This window comes from Neodiprion virginianus, chromosome 3, assembly GCF_021901495.1.
Source record: "Neodiprion virginianus isolate iyNeoVirg1 chromosome 3, iyNeoVirg1.1, whole genome shotgun sequence".
In the NCBI taxonomy this organism is placed as follows: Eukaryota; Metazoa; Arthropoda; class Insecta; order Hymenoptera; family Diprionidae; genus Neodiprion; species Neodiprion virginianus.
Window position 1 is genome coordinate 19351901 of NC_060879.1, and position 20249 is coordinate 19372149.

A 20249-nucleotide genomic window follows, 5' to 3' on the forward strand; every position below is an offset into this window, starting at 1 on the left:
AATTTTATTAGCGGACTGACAGCTACCGAATTTGGGGTTGCGCGAAAAACGAATTGAAATAATTTATTGTAAACATGAACCAGGAACCACGGAGCGCTTATCCTGGAAGTCGAGAAATTTTATTAGCGGACTGACAGCTACCGAATTAGGGGTTGCGCGAAAAACGAATTGAAATAATTTATTGTAAACATGAACCAGGAACCACGGAGCGCTTATCCTGGAAGTCGAGAAATTTTATTAGCGGACTGACAGCTACCGAATTTGGGGTTGCGCGAAAAACGAATTCAAATAATTAATTGTAAACACGAACCAGGAACCACGGAGCGCTTATCCTGGAAGTCGAGAAATTTTATTAGCGGACTGACAGCTACCGAATTTGGGGTTGCGCGAAAAACGAATTTAAATAATTTATTGTAAACACGAACTAGGAACCACGGAGCGCTTATCCTGGAAGTCGAGAAATTTTATTAGCGGACTGACAGCTACCGAATTTGGGGTTGCACGAAAAACGAATTCAAATAATTAATTGTAAACACGAACCAGGAACCACGGAGCGCTTATCCTGGAAGTCGAGAAATTTTATTAGCGGACTGACAGCTACCGAATTTGGGGTTGCGCGAAAAACGAATTGAAATAATTTATTGTAAACATGAACGAGGAACCACGGAGCGCTTATCCTGGAAGTCGAGAAATTTTATTAGCGGACTGACAGCTACCGAATTAGGGGTTGCGCGAAAAACGAATTGAAATAATTTATTGTAAACATGAACCAGGAACCACGGAGCGCTTATCCTGGAAGTCGAGAAATTTTATTAGCGAACTGACAGCTACCGAATTTGGGGTTGCGCGAAAAACGAATTCAAATAATTAATTGTAAACACGAACCAGGAACCACGGAGCGCTTATCCTGGAAGTCGAGAAATTTTATTAGCGGACTGACAGCTACCGAATTTGGGGTTGCGCGAAAAACGAATTGAAATAATTAATTGTAAACACGAACCAGGAACCACGGAGCGCTTATCCTGGAAGTCAAGAAATTTTATTAGCGGACTGACAGCTACCGAATTTGGGGTTGCGCGAAAAACGAATTGAAATAATTTATTGTAAACATGAACGAGGAACCACGGAGCGCTTATCCTGGAAGTCGAAAAATTTTATTAGCGGACTGACAGCTACCGAATTTGGGGTTGCGCGAAAAACGAATTGAAATAATTTATTGTAAACATGAACCAGGAACCACGGAGCGCTTATCCTGGAAGTCGAGAAATTTTATTAGCGGACTGACAGCTACCGAATTTGGGGTTGCGCGAAAAACGAATTGAAATAATTAATTGTAAACACGAACCAGGAACCACGGAGCGCTTATCCTGGAAGTCGAAAAATTTTATTAGCGGACTGACAGCTACCGAATTTGGGGTTGCGCGAAAAACGAATTGAAATAATTTATTGTAAACATGAACGAGGAGCCACGGAGCGCTTATCCTGGAAGTCGAGTTTCACCGCGTAGCGGACCCGAAGCGCGGGGTCCGGGAGGTTGAGAACCCGGTACTCGAAATACGTAGCGGACCCGAAGCGCGGGATCCGGGAGGTTGAGAACCCGGTACTCGAAATTTGCGGAGCGCGACTCTCATCCGTCCGCTCTACTGCGCGGTTGTTTCCAGACTGAGGAATTCGGCTAGCTGATTTTGAATTGGTGACGTCACTTTCTGAACATCCGACATCCAAACTTTGGTTTGGACCTTTAATACTATGTATGATGATGTATGATGTATGATGTATGATGTACGATGATACATGATGTATAATGATTGCAGATCTCACATTACATACAAGAAATACGAACTTCATCTTTGCTGTCGATTCCAGACTCAAGCGGCCAGGCCCTTCGATAGTCAGATGTTGACTAAAGATATATTCTTCAGTTAACGGGTCAGCTAATAACGCTACCGTTCTGCAACAGTTGGATGATAAAAAATTTTGCTCGTCCTTCTTAAACGTGTGTTAAAATGTACTAGAAGTTTTAAGAAGCTTCGTTCTTTCTTTCTGTATCACCTCTTCAGGTTTTCAAACCACTACGCTGTTTTCGCTGCGTTTTCTGAGTTCCTGAGGGTCCAATTAGTCAGGTAAGGGTAATTTAGATCGAATCTGAGACCGAAAATTTTCGACTCGAAAAATGAAGAAAAAGTAAGGCTAACCCCTTTGCATTTTTGGCGAAAATTTTCACGATTTCGAAAAGTGCTGGAACGAATTCGTTCATGCACTATTCCGACGTAATATTGCGAGAGAAATCGATTGGGCGCAGTCCCAATACGCTGCGATCGACGCATCGAAAGTTACAGCCAAAAAACGAGAACCTGAGTTTTCGACATTTTTCAGCAGGAGTTTTTTTGCTCGCCGTTTCTCTTCTGTTGATCCCACGTTCTTCTCGCTGCGTTTTCTGAGTTCCTGAGGGTCCAATTAGTCGGGAAAGGGTCACACAAATCGAATCTGAGACCATAAATTTACGGCTCGAAAAATGAAAAAAACTGATTACCTAATTTTACCCACGGACTATAAGCACCGCTAGTGACGTCGTTGGGCTGAGTTATTTATTTTTAAGAATTTTTCCTCAAGCAGTTGATAAATACTTTAGTTCTATAAATTTACATATTATACACTGACGTCATGATGTTCCATACACAAAACACAATTGTTCACAAGTATTGCATTATTCATAATTCTTTATGAGGAAGGAAAAAAATTACATACGATTCTAGTCCTACAATGGTTACGCAGAAATTTCACAAGTGTAATGACCAAAAAAAGTTTTCGAAAGCATTCGGTTGAAACCGCACATCATTCATTCATGAATTGCTAAGGCACAAGTCACCAACTGTAATTAGGATTTACGATGATGTCATTCACAACGATTTTACATTTGCATTGTATGTACAATGTACATATCGCGAAATAGCATGTTATTTTCTTCAAGAAATTTCTAAAATTGAGTACGGAGAAAAATAATAGGAAGTAACAACATAAATCATGATACTTAGGATGGATTACAAGTCTGATTATGAACCATATTTATTTTTATTACAAATCTTAGTTAGACTGAGTAATTTTTTGGCTTGGATGACAAATGAAAAATATGAAAAGTTTAGAGGCCAACTTTTTTTTAGTTATAAATACAACTAATTCAACCATTTCATACTGGAGATTCATCTTGATGAGTATACTGAATACTCGTGATTAGAAACAAAAATCCGCCTTTCTCTAGTCTCTTATCACATTCCGCTCCATCAGTCAAAACGCATGCTTGTTGGATAACGTTAATTTAAAACTTGAAAGACTTATAATCACAGATGTGTTTACCATTAAGCGTATTTAATGATCAATTCATCAAACGGCTAAAAACTTCATTGAAATTAGATGACTACATTGCGTAACCAAAGAAATGGAAGTTAGTCAGCTTTTCAAGCTTATTACAATTTTTCCTTCATGATAGCGTCTGTCATGCTCATTGGCTAGGTACACCTGTGTTTTTCAAATAGACGTAGTTCAATTTTCTAAATTAGTAAATACGTTTGATTTATACTTCGTTATAATCATTATAATTACGAGCAACAACGTCGCAGGTATCATAAACAGGCGATGATTGCGATATGCCGCCATTCAACAACTCATTGTCAATATATCCGAACCAAGATTAACTATACAATAGTGTTTTTTATCCTTATTCCTAAGGCTTAGATATGTTCTGAATAAATGCAACGCCAAACAAAAAGTATACGAATAATATAACATCAACGTTAATGTGCATCATTATTTTAGTATAGCTAGGCACATACGCGTTTTGTGATAAATTTACCTCATTGGAATTGATGTATTTCTACTCATAACTGATGAAAAAGAAATCTATTCTGGATTGTCTGAGAGAAAATCATTTTCAACTTGGTGTTATACTGGCTAAATTACTGTAATCAGTGCAGAGATACGTTAAATTTTATATTTTATTTCCAGGGAATACAGTTTTCAAAAGGTCAACCTTGTTCACTTTTCCCATAGCATTTTTCGGTATTGCGTCAACTACTTTCAGAACTGTGGGAACAGCATACTCAGGTAGCAATTTCTTGGTGAACTCCCGAAGTTCAGACAAAATTAATTCCTTCCCTGGATGTAATACGATAATAGCAGCTACCTGTAACGTAAAAAATTGGAATATCAATAATAATTTCAGCACAGAAATGCAGGAAATTTTGAATCTGACATACAACTCAATTGATGTTCAGTCACCTACTTACTTTTTGGCCCCATGTGTCATCCGGCAACCCAATCACAGCACAGTCCTGAATATCTGGGTGACTAAGAATCTCAGTTTCGACATTCAGCGCACTGACCTTGTAACCCCCAGTTTTAATAATATCCACTGAACTTCGTCCAAGGATTTTGTACACTCCGTTTTCATATTGTGCAATATCCCCTGAAATTAGCCCGAAGTTGAGGGAGTTTAGATTATTTGCTAGTTCATAAAGTCAATCGCGTTATTTGTTTCTGTTTTTCTCAAATGTCAACATCAGTAGTGTTTACGCAGAAACTTTTCTCCTTTGAACAAATAATTCTACTGAATCAAATTTTCCTTCGAAACTACCGTGTGATATTTACCAGTTTTGAACCATCCGTCGCTCGTAAACGCCTCTTTTGTAGCTTCAGGCTTTTTCCAATATTGGCGAAAAATACCACTACCTCTGACTTCAAGATGTCCATCTATTTTTTTATGTGAACTATTAATCTTGTCCAATCCTTTCGAAGAACCTTGTAGTAATACTTCTGTTTCTGGCCCAGCTGCGTCTGATTTTGTAATTCGAACTTCGATGCCAGGGAGTGGAGTACCAACAGTCCCTGAGTAGTCATGTGATTATGATTAAAATGATATCAATAAAAATATGGTTCACTGTTGTTAGCAAAATTACAACATGAAATCTCAGACCTGTTACCAAGAAGCAAGGATAAAAATATATTCTTTTTTTTTACACTCAGGGCATTTTCTCATGAGAAGAAATGGTCAGGTATCAGATATTATATTATTTATAATGTTACAAAAAAATCTAGTTACCGTAAAGCTATCGACAGGTAAATTTAAAAAAATATCTGAAAACCAATTGTTCTCACGTGAAATGGTCCCTTAGCAATTGCACTTTTTCATTAAGCTAAACGAGTAATGTTGATAATGCTAAATGATGGGGTTGACCATAATAAAAATCAACTGTACACCTTAAGAGAATGTCACTTGAATAAAAATGAAGTTACTTGATATTATTTTAATTTAATAGTGTATGTTTAAGTGTATGAATGAAAAAGTGAGTGAACTTATACCAATTATTCAAGTCGATTGAGGTTTATTTTATACAAAAGTATATAAACCGAACTTCACTTAATTTTATTTTTTTGTACAAATTTTTTAATAGTAAACATTGATTATAATAATGTAAAATACAAAATGACAATCATGTTAACTTTTTTACTCAAGGACATGTTTTGCAGTGCCAATGGTTTCTTAAAGGTGGCTCAACTAATTTACTTTAAATTTGGAAACAGTTTCTTGGGTGGTTTATCCTCTTTACGACAATCCTCAAGTTTTTTCGTTTTTAAACATCATGGCCACCATTTGGAATTCAAATTCGATGTTTCGTTCGAAATTTACGAAGATTTTACTTGTCTAACACCAAATATGAAGATCAAAAAAACAAGTAGAATTGTAGGAAAGAGGATAAACTATCCAAGTATACTGTTTTCAAATTTGAAGTAAATCCGTTTAGTCGTTTTTAAGATATCGTCAGCGCATCAAAACATGTCACCAAATGAAACAATTAACCTTATTATCACGAACAAAGCTTCTAATCGATTCATTTCAATAAAGAAAATAGGGTAAAGAAGCTCGATCTAAATACTTCAAAATAAAACAAACCTCATTTGCATTAAATATTTGATAGTCCAGATATAAATTTCCAAAATACACGCTGTTTTCCAGATGTATATTCATATATATCGTCTTAACTGAAAGCTTGAATTCATGAAGTTACAAAATCAAGTGTACGTTCGATCCTTGGCTGATTAACCCCTCATGCTAAATCAATCACTCGCTGCAATAAAAAATACAGCCACACATTATTCCAGACAGACTTTCGTTAAAAAATCATGGTCATCAACTGACATTTTGTAATACATTCTGAGATACCACGATCAGTATGTTATTAATTTATGCTCCATTAAAAAATCTTTCACCTGGTATACGTGGGCCGTCCACTGGATTCGAGAGTGCCATACCAATTTCGCTCATTCCATATCTTTCCAATAAGCGGTGACCTGTGATCTCCTCCCATCTTTCAAATATAGGACGAGGAAGTGGTGCTGATCCACTGACCATTAATCTACAAATGTTTAACATTTATCAATAATGTATTTATCCGGCAATTAAGAACTTTGACTTCTGCATGAAGTGTTGATTTGATCAAATTGATGAGTATAAGTGTGGAATATACGTATAGAAATCATTTTTTAAACAAAAGTAAAATTAGGTTGTCTTGCAACTGGAGAATATAAAATTTCCTGAGGATATGAGATTTACTAGAACGGAAACATAATTCTTCCCCTACTAAAAACTGTTGGAAAGTGTGAGATGTGTAGTGTAACTTGAGAGTTTGTACTGGGCAGAAATAAGTATCATATTATTAGTACAACACTAGTGATGGATTACAGGAGAAAGAGAGAACATTCTGAATTCCGAAGAATCAGCCAAATTTCACCACAATTCATTGAATTATCCAAATTCAAATTCCCTGTTTCAAGATTTTCCTTGGGAGTTATAGACGCCCCGTAGATTGCAAATTTGTACAGATTGTTTAGAACAATTACAAATTTTAGTAATGAGTATTTTAAATTTGAAGACATATATTATTCTGGTGTTTATATAGTAATTCAAATTCTCAGTAAAAGATGAACAGTTGCGTTACCATGTGATCCCGTAATAGATCGGGAGATGATGACAGAAAGTCCCGACTCATTTTTTACAAGTACGGCACCGTTTCAGGCGTTGAATTACATAATTAATGAAAGGGAAATTATAGTCATAGCACTGGTCCTCAGGGCGTAATTGCATGATGAAGTATCGACCTTGTCGCATAAATTACGAGTTTTTAACGATTTTTACACAAAGAATCTTGAATTTTCGGGTAGTTCATGGAAAAAAATCGGCCGGATGCAAAATTCCCAACTCACGCAGTGCAGCTTACAGCTCGCCATACTAATCAAAATAGGTAAGTTCTTTTTTCCTGAACTATTTTTTACAAGCTCACATTTGTTTCAACTAACTGTTTTCGTGATAAAAAATCATTTCGCAACTTTCAAAAAATCTACTCCTTTACGGTAGTGAGGCAACTATTTAGACCCGTCAAAACGGTATGGTGTAGCGATTTTCGTGAATGTTTACTTGGAAACAATTAGTTGTAACAAATATGAGTCTGTAAATAATAGTTAAGAAAAAAAAACTTGTTTCGATTAGTATGGCGGGCTGAAAGTCCCACCGCATAAGTATGGCATTTTGCTTCCTCCCGATTTTTTTCTATAAACTACCCGAAAATGCAAGATTCTTTATGTTAAAAATCGTTGAAAACTCATAATTTATGCGACAAGGTTTCACGTTTCATGAACAAGGAATCCTTGTTCCTCAAGGAAGGACTAAGAATACGGGTGTTAGTGTCCTGTAGTTTTTCGACATGAATTAAACGAATCATTGTATCTCATGATCTCATAATCTCATGATAAACCGTGTTTGATTGTTACATAATGTATTTCCGAAAATAATATTGTGACAAATACTGAAATATTATCCTATTTTATTTAGGTACTCTATGTCAGCTATCTTGTTGAGAAAAAGTGAACAATTTTTGGTGTTACATGTAATTAGTGAGCTGACCTAATTTTGGTGCTGCATACTGTGTGAATGTATTCCTTCATCTTGTCATTTTTGTTAAACCGTTGCTCGTATTCCTGTATGAGCTTTGCGTAGATTGTAGGCACTGCCATAAAGACGTTGACTCTTTCTGTATTTTGTACGTTGACTGCCAGCAGTTGAGTCCAAACACTAGATGCATCAAACTTAGGTAGCATAACACATCGCGCTCCAACGTGTAGTGGACACAGAAGAACATTTACTATCCCATGTATATGATAAAGAGGCAGTGTGTGTAAAATTATATCCTTTTCTGTCCATTTCCATGCATCGACCAGTGAAGACACTTGTGACTGTATATTCTTATGGCTTAGAACCACACCTTTACCAATTAATGTTACAAGCAATTATTAGTAGTCAATGTTTTGCTATATGTCTAGAGTTAGCTTTTAAGTAGTTCATACATGTAACAACATCGCTGCTAGCCCTGTATTGATATAGATTCACATCTGGATTCAAGGAGGTTGGCTGGTCAAAAATCGAATCTTTTTCTTAATTTTATTAAGAAACGGTCATAAGTACATTGAGTATTCATCAAAGTTCAGACTATCGTATTCGTAAAACATGAAGATCTTTTTAAAAATGAAAAACTGGAAAATACTGACATTTTAAATAAAAGCAGATATGGATGTTTTGTTTCAAACTGCTTCAAACGTGTTGAGAATCTAGTGAATCCGTTAGGTTTCAATCTACAATGGCTCATTTTATTCAATAAACTATTTTCGACCCAAGCATCACTCACCAATCAAGTCAATATTGCAATGTGTGGATCATAACGAATATCGATGCAATGTCGTAAAATTAAATATTTGAAGATACTATCTGACAAAGAAAAAAATATTTCACTGAATTTATGAATAGTACTCTTCTGAATAACATAAGCCATCATACAGTGCAATTGAACAAATCTACTAAAAATTTATAATAATAAAAATACGAATTGAATACAATCTGATTCAATATTTTTGCATATTCAAATTATATTACATCTAATGTAATTGAAAGCACATTTCACATCTAAATTTTTAAAGAAGTATCTAATATTGAATTTAAATCACAATACACTTACTCGTCATTATATTTATAATATATAATGAATAAAACATTAAAATCTGGGTAATAATTTATTGAACATTAAACATGTATACTTAAAATTTGTCATGAAATGCCTAAATTTTTTGCTAGCGAAAAAAGACTTCTTGACTGCAACCAACTCCAAGTATTTAATTAAATAAATTTTACCTTTTGGTTTGCCAGTAGTGCCAGAGGTGTAGACAAACAAGGCATTGCTATTATTGTAGAAATCGCCATCCATACCAGCTTCGGGTAAATCTCCTATTTCGTATTCGAAGTGTCCCCTATTATTGGCCTTTTTACCATCAAATTTCAAAGCCAACATTCGCAAAGTATCATCAAGAACAATTAACTGTCGATTTGAACTTTTTGCTATAGGCTCAACAAGAGGCAAAAACTGTGGAGTTGTGACGAGCACTTTAGCATCCGAGTCGGTGATATAGTATTCAAGAATAGACACTGGGTGAGCAGAACTAAGTGGAACAGCTAGAAAAAGTTGTTACACATAAACACGAAACTCACCTAAAACCACAATCGTAAACAATACTTATTAATTCTACCATTAAAATAGAATGTCAGATTGATATTGAAACTCAAACCACAAAATCAATCCCACTCAAGTTACAGTATCAAGTGTACAAGGTCTATGAAGGACTTTAACGTTAGTTTTTGTATCTTCTGGGCATTATGGAATCAAAATTCAAATATTTCCAAAGAATATTGAACAATTTACACGAGTTAGAAATTGTTGTGAAAATTGCAAAATTTTAAATTTTCTAAGACATTGAAAAGTACCTAAAATCACGCTACAATGGACTGCCTTTTTACAGAGACTAACGTATCATTTAAGGATGGACAGACATGTAGATCGAAATTGTGCTCGGTCAATGAAAATTAAACAAATTGTCCTCACTTTTACTTCAAACATTTATGTAAAGTTTGGAAGCAATTGTCTTTCAATCTTTCGGGATTTCACATTAATTCTTATGGCAAACTGTCGGACTCGTTGAGACTTTACAGATAAGAGGAATAAAATTTACAAGGTGAAAGTTAGTAACGTTAACCTAACGCAATATTTTTTTAAAGAATTGCTCTCGTTTGTAAAGGAGTTAAGTTTGCAAAAAATTATTGGGTTTTGCGATATATTACAATCCACTAATTTTCAGATGGTCTAAAGTTGGAAAATAACGATTTTTACTAAAACTACATCATTGCATTAGTGATGCAAACTTCAACCTTAGTGATACTTTATGATTGGAGTATTCTATTCTTCATTATTAACAATATATTCTATTTTGTATGTGCCTGAATTTACAATCGATCAAGTTCGATCACAAACTTAAATCACCCCCAATACTAAGTTCGGATAAGAAATTTTCAAAGTGAAAGTGAAACCTAATTAGCCATTTTATTTCAGACTACAAAGTTATGGAATTGAGGCTAATTGCATTGTCCTATTCTTTCAAAAACGCAACTCTTCGATCGAAGTTGATGAATAGAAACGTCAGGTATATTATCCTGTAACTTGTGAGAACTTACCAATTTGGCCACTCATCCAACATGCCCATTGTGTGATGACATAGTTTGCATCATTTGGCATCAGAAAAGCTACTCTTTCTTGTCGAGATGCAGACACAGCCTGCGTTATCTGATTAGCGAACTGTCTTGAACTAAGGTACAGGCCTCGATAAGTATAATCACCATGTGCATCACGCAGGGCTGTTTTATCTGCGAATCGTGATGCGTGTTTAAACACAGGAACTACATCGCTTCCTATCTGCAACAAAAATTTACCCTGAAGACATGCTTCCCTTCTGCGCATAATTAAATTATCCAATTTTTCACTCAAAAGGGTATGAAAGTTCATTTTAGAATCGTTAACTTTCAAATTCGATTTGTCTAAAAACTCAACAAGATTAGAAATTCGCGCATAAAAGATGGTACCGAAGCTGGGTTAGATAATTTAGAATCAGTATGTTCTATTAATCGGTCTTATATTCGAACGTAAATCGAATTCAACTATCAGGTTGATGTATTGTTTGTATGATATTATACATCTATGTACAAGATATCCTGTAATACATTTACGACTATTGGTTGTCACAGTGATCTCTTTGTTTTTTTATCAAAAGACTTCTACTCATGCTGATACAAAAAAAAAAAAAAAACAACAGTCACATGGTCAACCCAGAGCCAAATTCTCTGGGCCAGAAGAGAAAAACATTGCTGGGTGCCAATAATGCACTTATTTATACCGTAGTAAAACGCATATAGTATAACAATCACGTGGCTGGCGTTGGTTTAAGCAGAATCACATGACAATGAAATTCATTGCTGAGATGTTATATGCTTGCAACTAATTGAGCATAAAGAAAGAATGGGAATAAAATGGACAAAATACCAACTACCAGTATTTTTATTCATCCGATTTTCAACAGATGTATAAATCACTTGCAAAGAACATACGAGTTTAAAAATATTTATATATTATTAGAATCTTTCAGGGTACTGGATATATTTTTTATTTGCAATATATATAAAATATTTTCCAAATACTGTAGAAATATCTTTACAAAAATTTGCTGATACAGTATTAGCGAAAAAAACTTTCAAACACCTGCGTGAAAATTTTGAACAATATTATACAAATAAGTATATCTTTATTTACGGTAAAACTATTTTATGTTGCATTGTCAATGGCTATTTTAATATTATCAGACATTTATTGAACCTTTCACGAATTTATTCAAATATTATAAACACACTGCATCTTTGTAGAACGATGTTATTCAAACAATTGCAGAATATTAACAAGCTACTTGAATAACGTAGACATGCAAATAACTAAATTTATATTGCTGTGTGTTTTTTTCCAAGATAAGTTAACATGTAGAAACCAATACTGTATTTCTAGAGGACTGATATGTATTAAATTAATTCTAAAATGCATTGGTTATTTAAATAATGTATGATGATAAATCAAAATATTAAATTAACAACAGCATGCTATTTTAAAGTGAAGAGCTGAAATGTAGTTTGATAAACATAAGAACATGCTTAGGTAAAGGTAAGAGGCAGACCATTCATTTTACCTGGGTATTTTCATTCGATGAGTTTACAGCTGCAAATGTTTGCTGCAGGCGTCGGATTACCACAGATGATCTTGTCCCAGGACTGGCAAAAAAAGGAAACCTACTTCCCAAGAGAGAACTCATTTTGTATGTCAGTGCACAGATGAGATCACTTCAAAAGAGCTGTCAGACATAAATTGAAGGGTTCGCATGTTAGGAACACTAGTTTTGTAGGTATATGAGGAAAAAGTTGAGACCGAAAAAACAAAGAATCGAAGAAACGGGATAAACGTGATAGCTGTGCAAAAGGCACGTAATTGGAATTCATCGAAGGAAATTTATATTCGATTAACTGAGGCATTCAAAGTTTGACGTTAGCTAAGTATGAAATGAAATACTTATTGAAAAATAAAAATACATACCAAAAATTTTGCCGCACCGTCCAACTGGCGCCGAATTACGTCATGCTTTGAAAGTTGTAAATATAAGGTATATTAAAGTATTCAGCACGAATATATAAGGTGTAAAATCGTTTAATATTTTTTCACGTCTCAGTGACGCAAAACTACATGAAAATACGATAATTACCAAGCATGTTTCTGTTTTTTATCCTAGATAAATATATTCCATATATCGTCAATTGAAAGTCAACGATCTTAACTCCAGACGCAGATTGTATTTTTCTTTTATTTATAATTTTTCAGCCTCAAATTATATAGATCAGTATCGTATGTACATACGGATTTTCATGTGAATTAAATAGAGACCGGCTGCACTGGTATCCGAGGAACACTTTTTTTTTAACATCGATTCACGTACAGCATACAAAACATCATTGCTGCTTCGACTTAACCTACGTTCGGCTCGGGAGAAGACTGCGCAACTACTTATGACTAGATTGACCAAAGTGAACGTAAACCAACGAAAATAAGACTTGCAGATAACTAGTCCCAACAGCCAATGAAAGGATAGAAAAAGATAGCCAATCGTTGTAAGCGTTCAGGGCTAACAGTTTTTATGCATCCTCAGTCAGAGCCATCACATCGCGCAAAATGTATATGAAGTGACGAGAGAAACAGATATATATTAGGGTTACTCCGTCTCTCTCACTCCGCATTTGATTGGCTGAGAGGAAACGTATCGGCCAACCAGGTTGTAGAGCGAGAAAGACAAGCTGTACATCGTACTATCTGTACACGCAGGCTACCCCAGTAGTATATGCTTTTAGAGAACCACCATTTCGTAAAAATACGACAGAATGAAATTACGGTAACGTGGATTTTAGTGACTTTTCCGACCATTCCGTTCCGTTATTGAGGATTCCGGTGGTTCGACCCTACATGGGACAGCACCAGTCGCATGGCATCCCGATGCTAAATTGAGTCGGCATAGCAGAATACTGTAATTTTCCTCTAACCCTTCGGCTTCAGTACTATGACTCTACCCGCGTATCAACTTCCATAAGGTTTAGCAGTCTTTATTAATCCTCAGCCAGCGCATCTGCATTAATGTATTTTATGTTATATTTTACTGAAGCCCACCTTCATTTATGTAATTATTTATACTGGGAACCCTGAATTGCATAAGTGCAGACGTCTCATGTGTTGCTATGAGAGATCCACTCTACCTCATCTTCTTTGCTCATTGCCTCAACTGGCTCTACCGATTGTTGTTTCCCGCGAGAATTGTGACATTGTGTGAATGGCAGCGATGGTGGAAAGAGATTTTCTTAATAAGTTAACGAAATTGTTTCTTCGAGTGGTATTTCAACTTTCATATCAACTAATTTCGTAACAATGACGCGGTCTAAAAATAATCTAGTTCAGGCTAAGCCGACATGGTTAGGTGTCGTTAAGAAATGTAGAAAAAAAAATCCATTTACGGTTACGTACAAAACTTACGAGTAAGTAGTGTAAAAGTTTTCTTGAACTCAATTATTCCCTGCAAACTTTCTAAACCTGTCAATCATAGAATACTAATTTGATAAACTGAGCAATTATTCATTGACCGACTGATTTTGTGTTAGTAAACACATATGTATAACTTATCACAGGGGGTTTGAATTTAACGGCACAAGAGCACGGGTCGGCGATTTCGTTTTGGTAAATGCTGACAGTGATGAACCTGATACTGTGGAAGGATGTGATGTAGCAAGAATAGAACATTTATTTGAACATTGTGAGTCTTTGGAATAATCGATAGCTGAAAAATCGGTATTGATCAGAATTTAATATTTTGTATATGTTGATTGTTATCCAGCAACAAGAAAAAATGATAAGCATAGAGCAAATGTGCAGTGGTACTCGAAGCCGATGAAACTACCTGCGAGTGTCGATAAGGATTACATAGATGAGATTTATGAAGTCGTTGAAGACCATAGAAAATTTACCAACAATGTCAGCATTGAAACGATATATCGAAAGTGTCACGTAAGTGAGAAAACGGTTTATAATTTTATTAAACTCACATGTATGGTTTTCTCAGTATCTTTTAAGCACAGAATCAATATTAATAACTGTAACTTTAATAACAAATGTTACAGGTAATCTATGCATATCAAGATGCAATACCTAAAGAAGTACATGATGAGAATAGAAGCTATGGAATAGTATTTGTCTGTCGTTACAGACTATGTACAAGAAATTCTCAATTTCATATTGAACCAGTATTGAATGTTGATGAGATATCGTTGGATCCTACTCAGAGTAAATCCTACCCTAAAAATGATGAAGTAGACAAAAATAGAGTGAAATATATGCCAAATACAATTATTACTGATGAGCCAAGTGATTTATCAAGCACAAAAAAAATATCACAGGAAGTTGAAAGCAGAAAAGAAAAACAACTTATTACATCAAAGTCTAAATCTGCTGGGTCAAAAAGTAGTTCGCAAAGCAGATCTGCATTACAACAATCTTCTACTAACAATATTTCTAAAGCTTCTAGTACTCTGTCACCTACAAGAGATGCTTCCAGTATGTATCAAAATTCGAATATTAATAATTCTCCAAAATCAACTCCAAGAAAAAATCCTCTCAGAAGTAGTAGGAGAAGTGAAGTACCGTTGACTAACACTTGCATCACCACCTTGAGATCTAGGCCAGATAAACATCGAACTCCTTCCAAAAATGATATTAACAACGAAGTAATAGAAAGTACTCCAATTAAAAGCGAGTTAAATTGTACACTGCGAAAACGTCGAGCTTCTAGTGATAGTAACAGCGGAGAAAGCTTAGAACCAAGAAGTCGAAGCAGCTCACCCGAAATTGTGTCAGTCGGTAAGGTTTATTTAAATTGTTTAAACTTTATTATAATCTAGTATTATTTGCTATATACAATTCTCATTTTTTTAATTCTATTCAACAGGCCCTCCAGCAACTTACAAGCTTTGTCAGTTAAGTGGACATAATTTCATAATAAAGACACCAATCGATATTCAGAGAAAGGAGACAAAAAACTTAAACGACTTAGATATATCGAACTTACTGTTGTCCGATGATTCCGATAATGAACCAATAATTGACAAAATTAAAAGAACCGACTCAAAAATTGTAGCAAGATCAAAATCAGGTGACACTGGCTTTGAACTATTGCATACACCGATAAAAAATGTTGAATTATTGGACAAAATGAATGAGAATACTCAATTAGAGACTCCTAAAAGTGCACGACGCAATTTGTCGCAGTCTTTGGAGAATGGAAATGGTTGTGACGCACGCAAAGACTTACTCTTGAAAAAAATGGCTGAAAAACGCGAAGATGCTTCATTACGAATAAAGCTCTGTAGATCATCTGAACGGAGTAACTATAGAATAGATTCTGATTCAGATGGCAGCGTTAACAATAAAACGAGAATACGGAATATTCCATGTACTCCAAAAAGTATATTAAAAGTTAGTTCTAGAAGACCAAACACACCAAGTGTTCACTTTGATAATCATCCTGAGATAAACGAATATTCACCAATCTCTAATCTAACTGAAAAACTGACTAGAGTAGAAATAAAATTAGAGCGTGTCGAGATCAAAAATATTAGAAAATTAAATTCTAAATATTCGGATGGCTGGACTGTTGATTCTCCGCCACGCAAAACAGCTGGAACCATCAGCAAAGGTCATAAAACTGTTCACTGCGATGAAGATGATGATAATATTCTTGTCAAAAATTCTCCTGGCAACAAAACAGCATACCCAAGATCTACAGATGACAATAAAGTCATTCGTGTGTCTACAAGATCAAATGAAACTCCCACGAAACGCAGTCATAAAAGTAGTAATTCGAGCGAAAATAACGACGATCCAGATTTTGCTAGAGTGACTCCTAGACGTAGAACGAAGAGTTTAAAATATTCGGATCATTATGTCAAAGATAGTCCGTCAACAAAAAAAACAAAATCTCCCAGCAAACGTATTTGTAAAAATATTAATTATAACGAAGAGACAAATAATGATGCTACAAATTTAAATGAAGAGATGAACCGTACAATGGACAAAATGGAGTGGAGTGATAGTGAAGTTGTTGAATCTAATGAAGAAAATTATCCCAACGGAACATTAAGAAAGACTACATGCTCAAAATATCTTATCATCGAAGACAACAATAAAAGTAGAAATGTTGCTAATGATCATGGAATTTTAACCGATAAACAGAAAGCATTGAAGCTGGTATCAAAAGAAAACAATGAGAAGACTAGTATTGCCACAATCAAAAATGAAGATCTTGAATTGACGCGAACACCCAGAAGATCTAGAAGAACTCTGAGTACTCAAGATGATGTATCGACTCCCAATCGAAGAAACGGGAAATTAGACTATAAAGAAATTGAACCAAACAGGCCAAGGCGAAGCACTGCACCAAAACTTCAAACACCTTCGAAATCTGTAAAAACTGGTTTACTAACGCCATCTATGCAACAACGCAACATATGCATTTCCCAGCCCTCGACGCCTCTGCAGGAAGCCAGAGCCCGTTTACACGTCAGTGCTATTCCCAAGTCTCTGCCATGCAGGGAAGAAGAGTTCAATAACATTTATACATTTCTAGAAGGAAAACTGACGGACAATAGTGGAGGGTATACCCTTTTATTGCAATTTTTTCTATTATTCATTTAATTGAATAATGTAGAATTACTAAATTAAGTAATCTCGGTAATAGGATATCCTCGTACATATGACAGGTTTTCATAGAAACTTTTTAAAACATGCAAGTAAAAATAAGAAAATGTGATAAAAAATGTGCTAAGTAGAACACTTTTAAATACGTTCAACGTTTTTGTACTTTTAATTGTTTAATGCGTTATACATGATATTCACATCATTTTCCATTGCGGTAAAATGCTCGAACAAATTTTTTTGTTTCATTGTATAACTGTAATATTTTTGGAAAACCATAACGTTCTTTTAAAAGAGCAGAACAATCCTGGTAGGAATCTTGCTCTGAATAACTGTGACTTCATGAATATTTTCATAGTTTTTTGAAAAAAATTCAATTTTAATAGCGACGTTTCTGAAACTCTTTTCTCATTACAGTTGCCTCTACATAAGTGGTGTACCTGGCGCAGGCAAAACAGCGACCGTAAATGAAGTAATACGATGTTTGAAAAAATCAGTGTCCAAAAATAAACTTGATCGTTTCGAATTCATTGCAATTAACGGTATGAAGTTAACTGAGCCAAGGCAAGCTTACGTCGAGATTTTGAAGCAATTGACAGGAAAGAAAGCTACATGGGAACAAGCTCATGAGCTTCTTGACAAGAGATTCACAAGGGCTGCGCCAAGGAGGCTCATGACTTTACTGCTCATCGATGAGGTATAGAGAACGCTTAAAAATGAATGGTTTTAGTTTCTTGAAAGAGGTAATATTACATAATTAATCAATCAACAGATTAGATTCAAACACTTTATACTGTTTATCCGAATCTAGCTTGATATTTTGTGCAACAAACGGCAAGACGTAGTCTACAACTTGTTAGATTGGCCTGCTAAATCGACTGCTCAGCTTGTAGTAATTACAATTGCCAATACCATGGATTTGCCTGAAAGAGTTTTAATGGGACGTGTCACATCTCGATTGGGTCTTACCCGATTGACATTTCAACCCTATACTCACAAACAGCTACAGGAAATAGTTGTTACTAGATTAAATGATTCAAATGCGTTCAAAAGTGAAGCCATACAATTAGTCGCTCGGTAAGTTATAATTACTGTTGCAGCCCCCTTAAAACCGGCAATCAGTTCTAAACATTCTCTACATACATTGAGAGTAGCTTGAATTGATGAATTTATCATTAGCTAAGTGTAATCTTGTTTCTGCGCAGGAAAGTAGCTGCTGTATCTGGTGATGCAAGAAGGGCGTTGGATATTTGTCGGCGCGCAACTGAATTAGCAGAAATAAATGGATCGGATATTGTGTCAATTCAAGACGTTAATGAAGCCCTAACGGAAATGATTGCCAGTCCAAAAGTTCAAGCTATAAGGCATTGCTCAGAAATGGAGCAAATGTTCCTACAGTCTGTTTGTGCAGAAGTTGGACGTACGGGTGTCGAAGAAGTCATTTTTAAGAACATTTATAATCAGCTGATATCACTCTGTTCTCTAGAAGGTAGCTTATTTCATTGAATATAAGAGTAATACTTTATTTACATCCATTGTATTGTGGACATCAATTATTAGTGCATTGTTCTACAAAGTTGATTGTATATTAAATGCTCATTTCTTATAACAGGTCTAAAGGTGCCTACAGTGACTGAAGCTATTACAATTTGCACGAGACTCGGTGCTTCTAGGTTGTTAATATGTGAACATTCGAGAGCGGATATACATCAAAGAGTCCTGTTAAATATCTCGTCGGATGATGTCCATTTTGCGATGCGTATAACTGACGTTTAGTTTTTTAAAAAATGATCACACATTATCGTTGCCCAATATTATTTTATGTTGATTCGTTTATATTTAAGGTAATTTGTGTGTGCCATGTTTTAGTAAAATACGAAATTGTGAATATGATTGATTTTTTCTTTTACTCTTGTGACTAGCCAAACTTGTGCATTCGTAGTATAAATATTGTCAATATAGTAAAACCATTAATATTTGATGTATAAAAGTAATTGTATTTTCGTATGATAATATACATATTTTTATTTTCGTAGTTTCAGTTGTATTGATTACTAGAATTGGAGATTTAGTGTGTATGCCCATACGTTTAAGAAAACATAGGAGGAAGTATGCGTACGTACCTTATTATCAAGGAAAAGTTCCCTTGTACTTCACAAATGTATTTCAAACGATTGATAAAAAGTTTCGGAATTAGAACCACCAAAATAATTGAATATTATTGTTTTCGGTCTGATTCTAATTTTTTCAATGGCATTTCGCTTGCTGACGAGATCCTAACAAATTACCCGAGACAGATTCAAAAAATCTTAAATAATAGTAGAGTTATAATGCGTAAATGTGATTGTTAAAATTTTCTTCATGTGATCATACTCTTTGATGTAATCTTGATGGTGAACAAAATAAGCCCAAAAACACCAAGTTTAAGAATGTACTGGCTATACATTCTCAACCAAAAGTGAGTTTCGTCGACAATATTTAATACTTTGTGATAAGATAAAAATCGACAAAAAATGGACCACAGTAAAAACGATAAGAAAATTGAATTGAAATAATAATAATAATATCTAAAAGATATCAATAAATTGTTCAAACAAAACATTGTATAACAAATTTGCAGGGGATGTTTTTTTTTGTCATGTGAAATGAATTCGTTAATTTTTCTGAATAGACATGAATTTTTAATGAATTTTCTAATTATATTGAAATTTCCGTTTTCAAAAATTTGTAAAAGCTGTATTTACGTAATCATTTGTTCAATGCTCCGGAACCTTCTTAATTTTATGTACAACGGTTTACGAAAACGTATCCAAAATTCATAATTTTATGTACAACGTTTTTACGAAAACGTATCCAAAATTCATAATTTTTCATTCATTTTTCAAAATTTTCAAATTTCAATACTATGAGGATTCCTTAGAAATTCATGTGGTCAGAAAAATCAATTATTTCATCTCACATGATAAAAAGAAACATTCCCTGAAAATTTGTTGAACAATGTTT

General features: G+C 34.7%; 2 protein-coding genes across 4 annotated transcripts; one reads left to right on the plus strand and one right to left on the minus strand.

Moving 5' to 3' along the window:
- Positions 1 to 3457: 3457 nt before the first annotated feature.
- Positions 3458 to 19281, plus strand: LOC124299962 (origin recognition complex subunit 1). Its single transcript, XM_046753451.1, has 7 exons — positions 3458 to 3766; positions 14883 to 15413; positions 15502 to 17206; positions 17664 to 17943; positions 18058 to 18323; positions 18452 to 18735; positions 18859 to 19281. The coding sequence occupies exons 1-7, from the start codon at positions 3748 to 3750 to the stop codon at positions 19020 to 19022; spliced, it is 3249 nt and encodes a 1082-aa protein (XP_046609407.1). The 5' UTR covers positions 3458 to 3747; the 3' UTR covers positions 19023 to 19281.
- On the minus strand, positions 3975 to 13031 carry LOC124299963 (malonate--CoA ligase ACSF3, mitochondrial). Of its 3 annotated transcripts, none has more exons than XM_046753452.1 (10): positions 12724 to 13031; positions 12558 to 12602; positions 12157 to 12318; positions 10604 to 10841; positions 9233 to 9550; positions 7955 to 8312; positions 6265 to 6410; positions 4645 to 4881; positions 4284 to 4462; positions 3975 to 4180 (listed from the first exon to the last, which is right to left on the minus strand). In XM_046753452.1, exons 3-10 carry the CDS (start codon positions 12277 to 12279, stop codon positions 3986 to 3988), a joined length of 1794 nt encoding a protein of 597 aa, XP_046609408.1. In that variant the 5' UTR covers positions 12280 to 12318; positions 12558 to 12602; positions 12724 to 13031; the 3' UTR covers positions 3975 to 3985. The 3 variants fall into 3 exon arrangements, with proteins under 3 accessions (XP_046609408.1, XP_046609409.1, XP_046609410.1); XM_046753453.1 differs by having other exon boundaries at positions 12876 to 13028; XM_046753454.1 differs by lacking the exon at positions 12558 to 12602 and having other exon boundaries at positions 12876 to 13028.
- Positions 19282 to 20249: the final 968 nt, after the last annotated feature.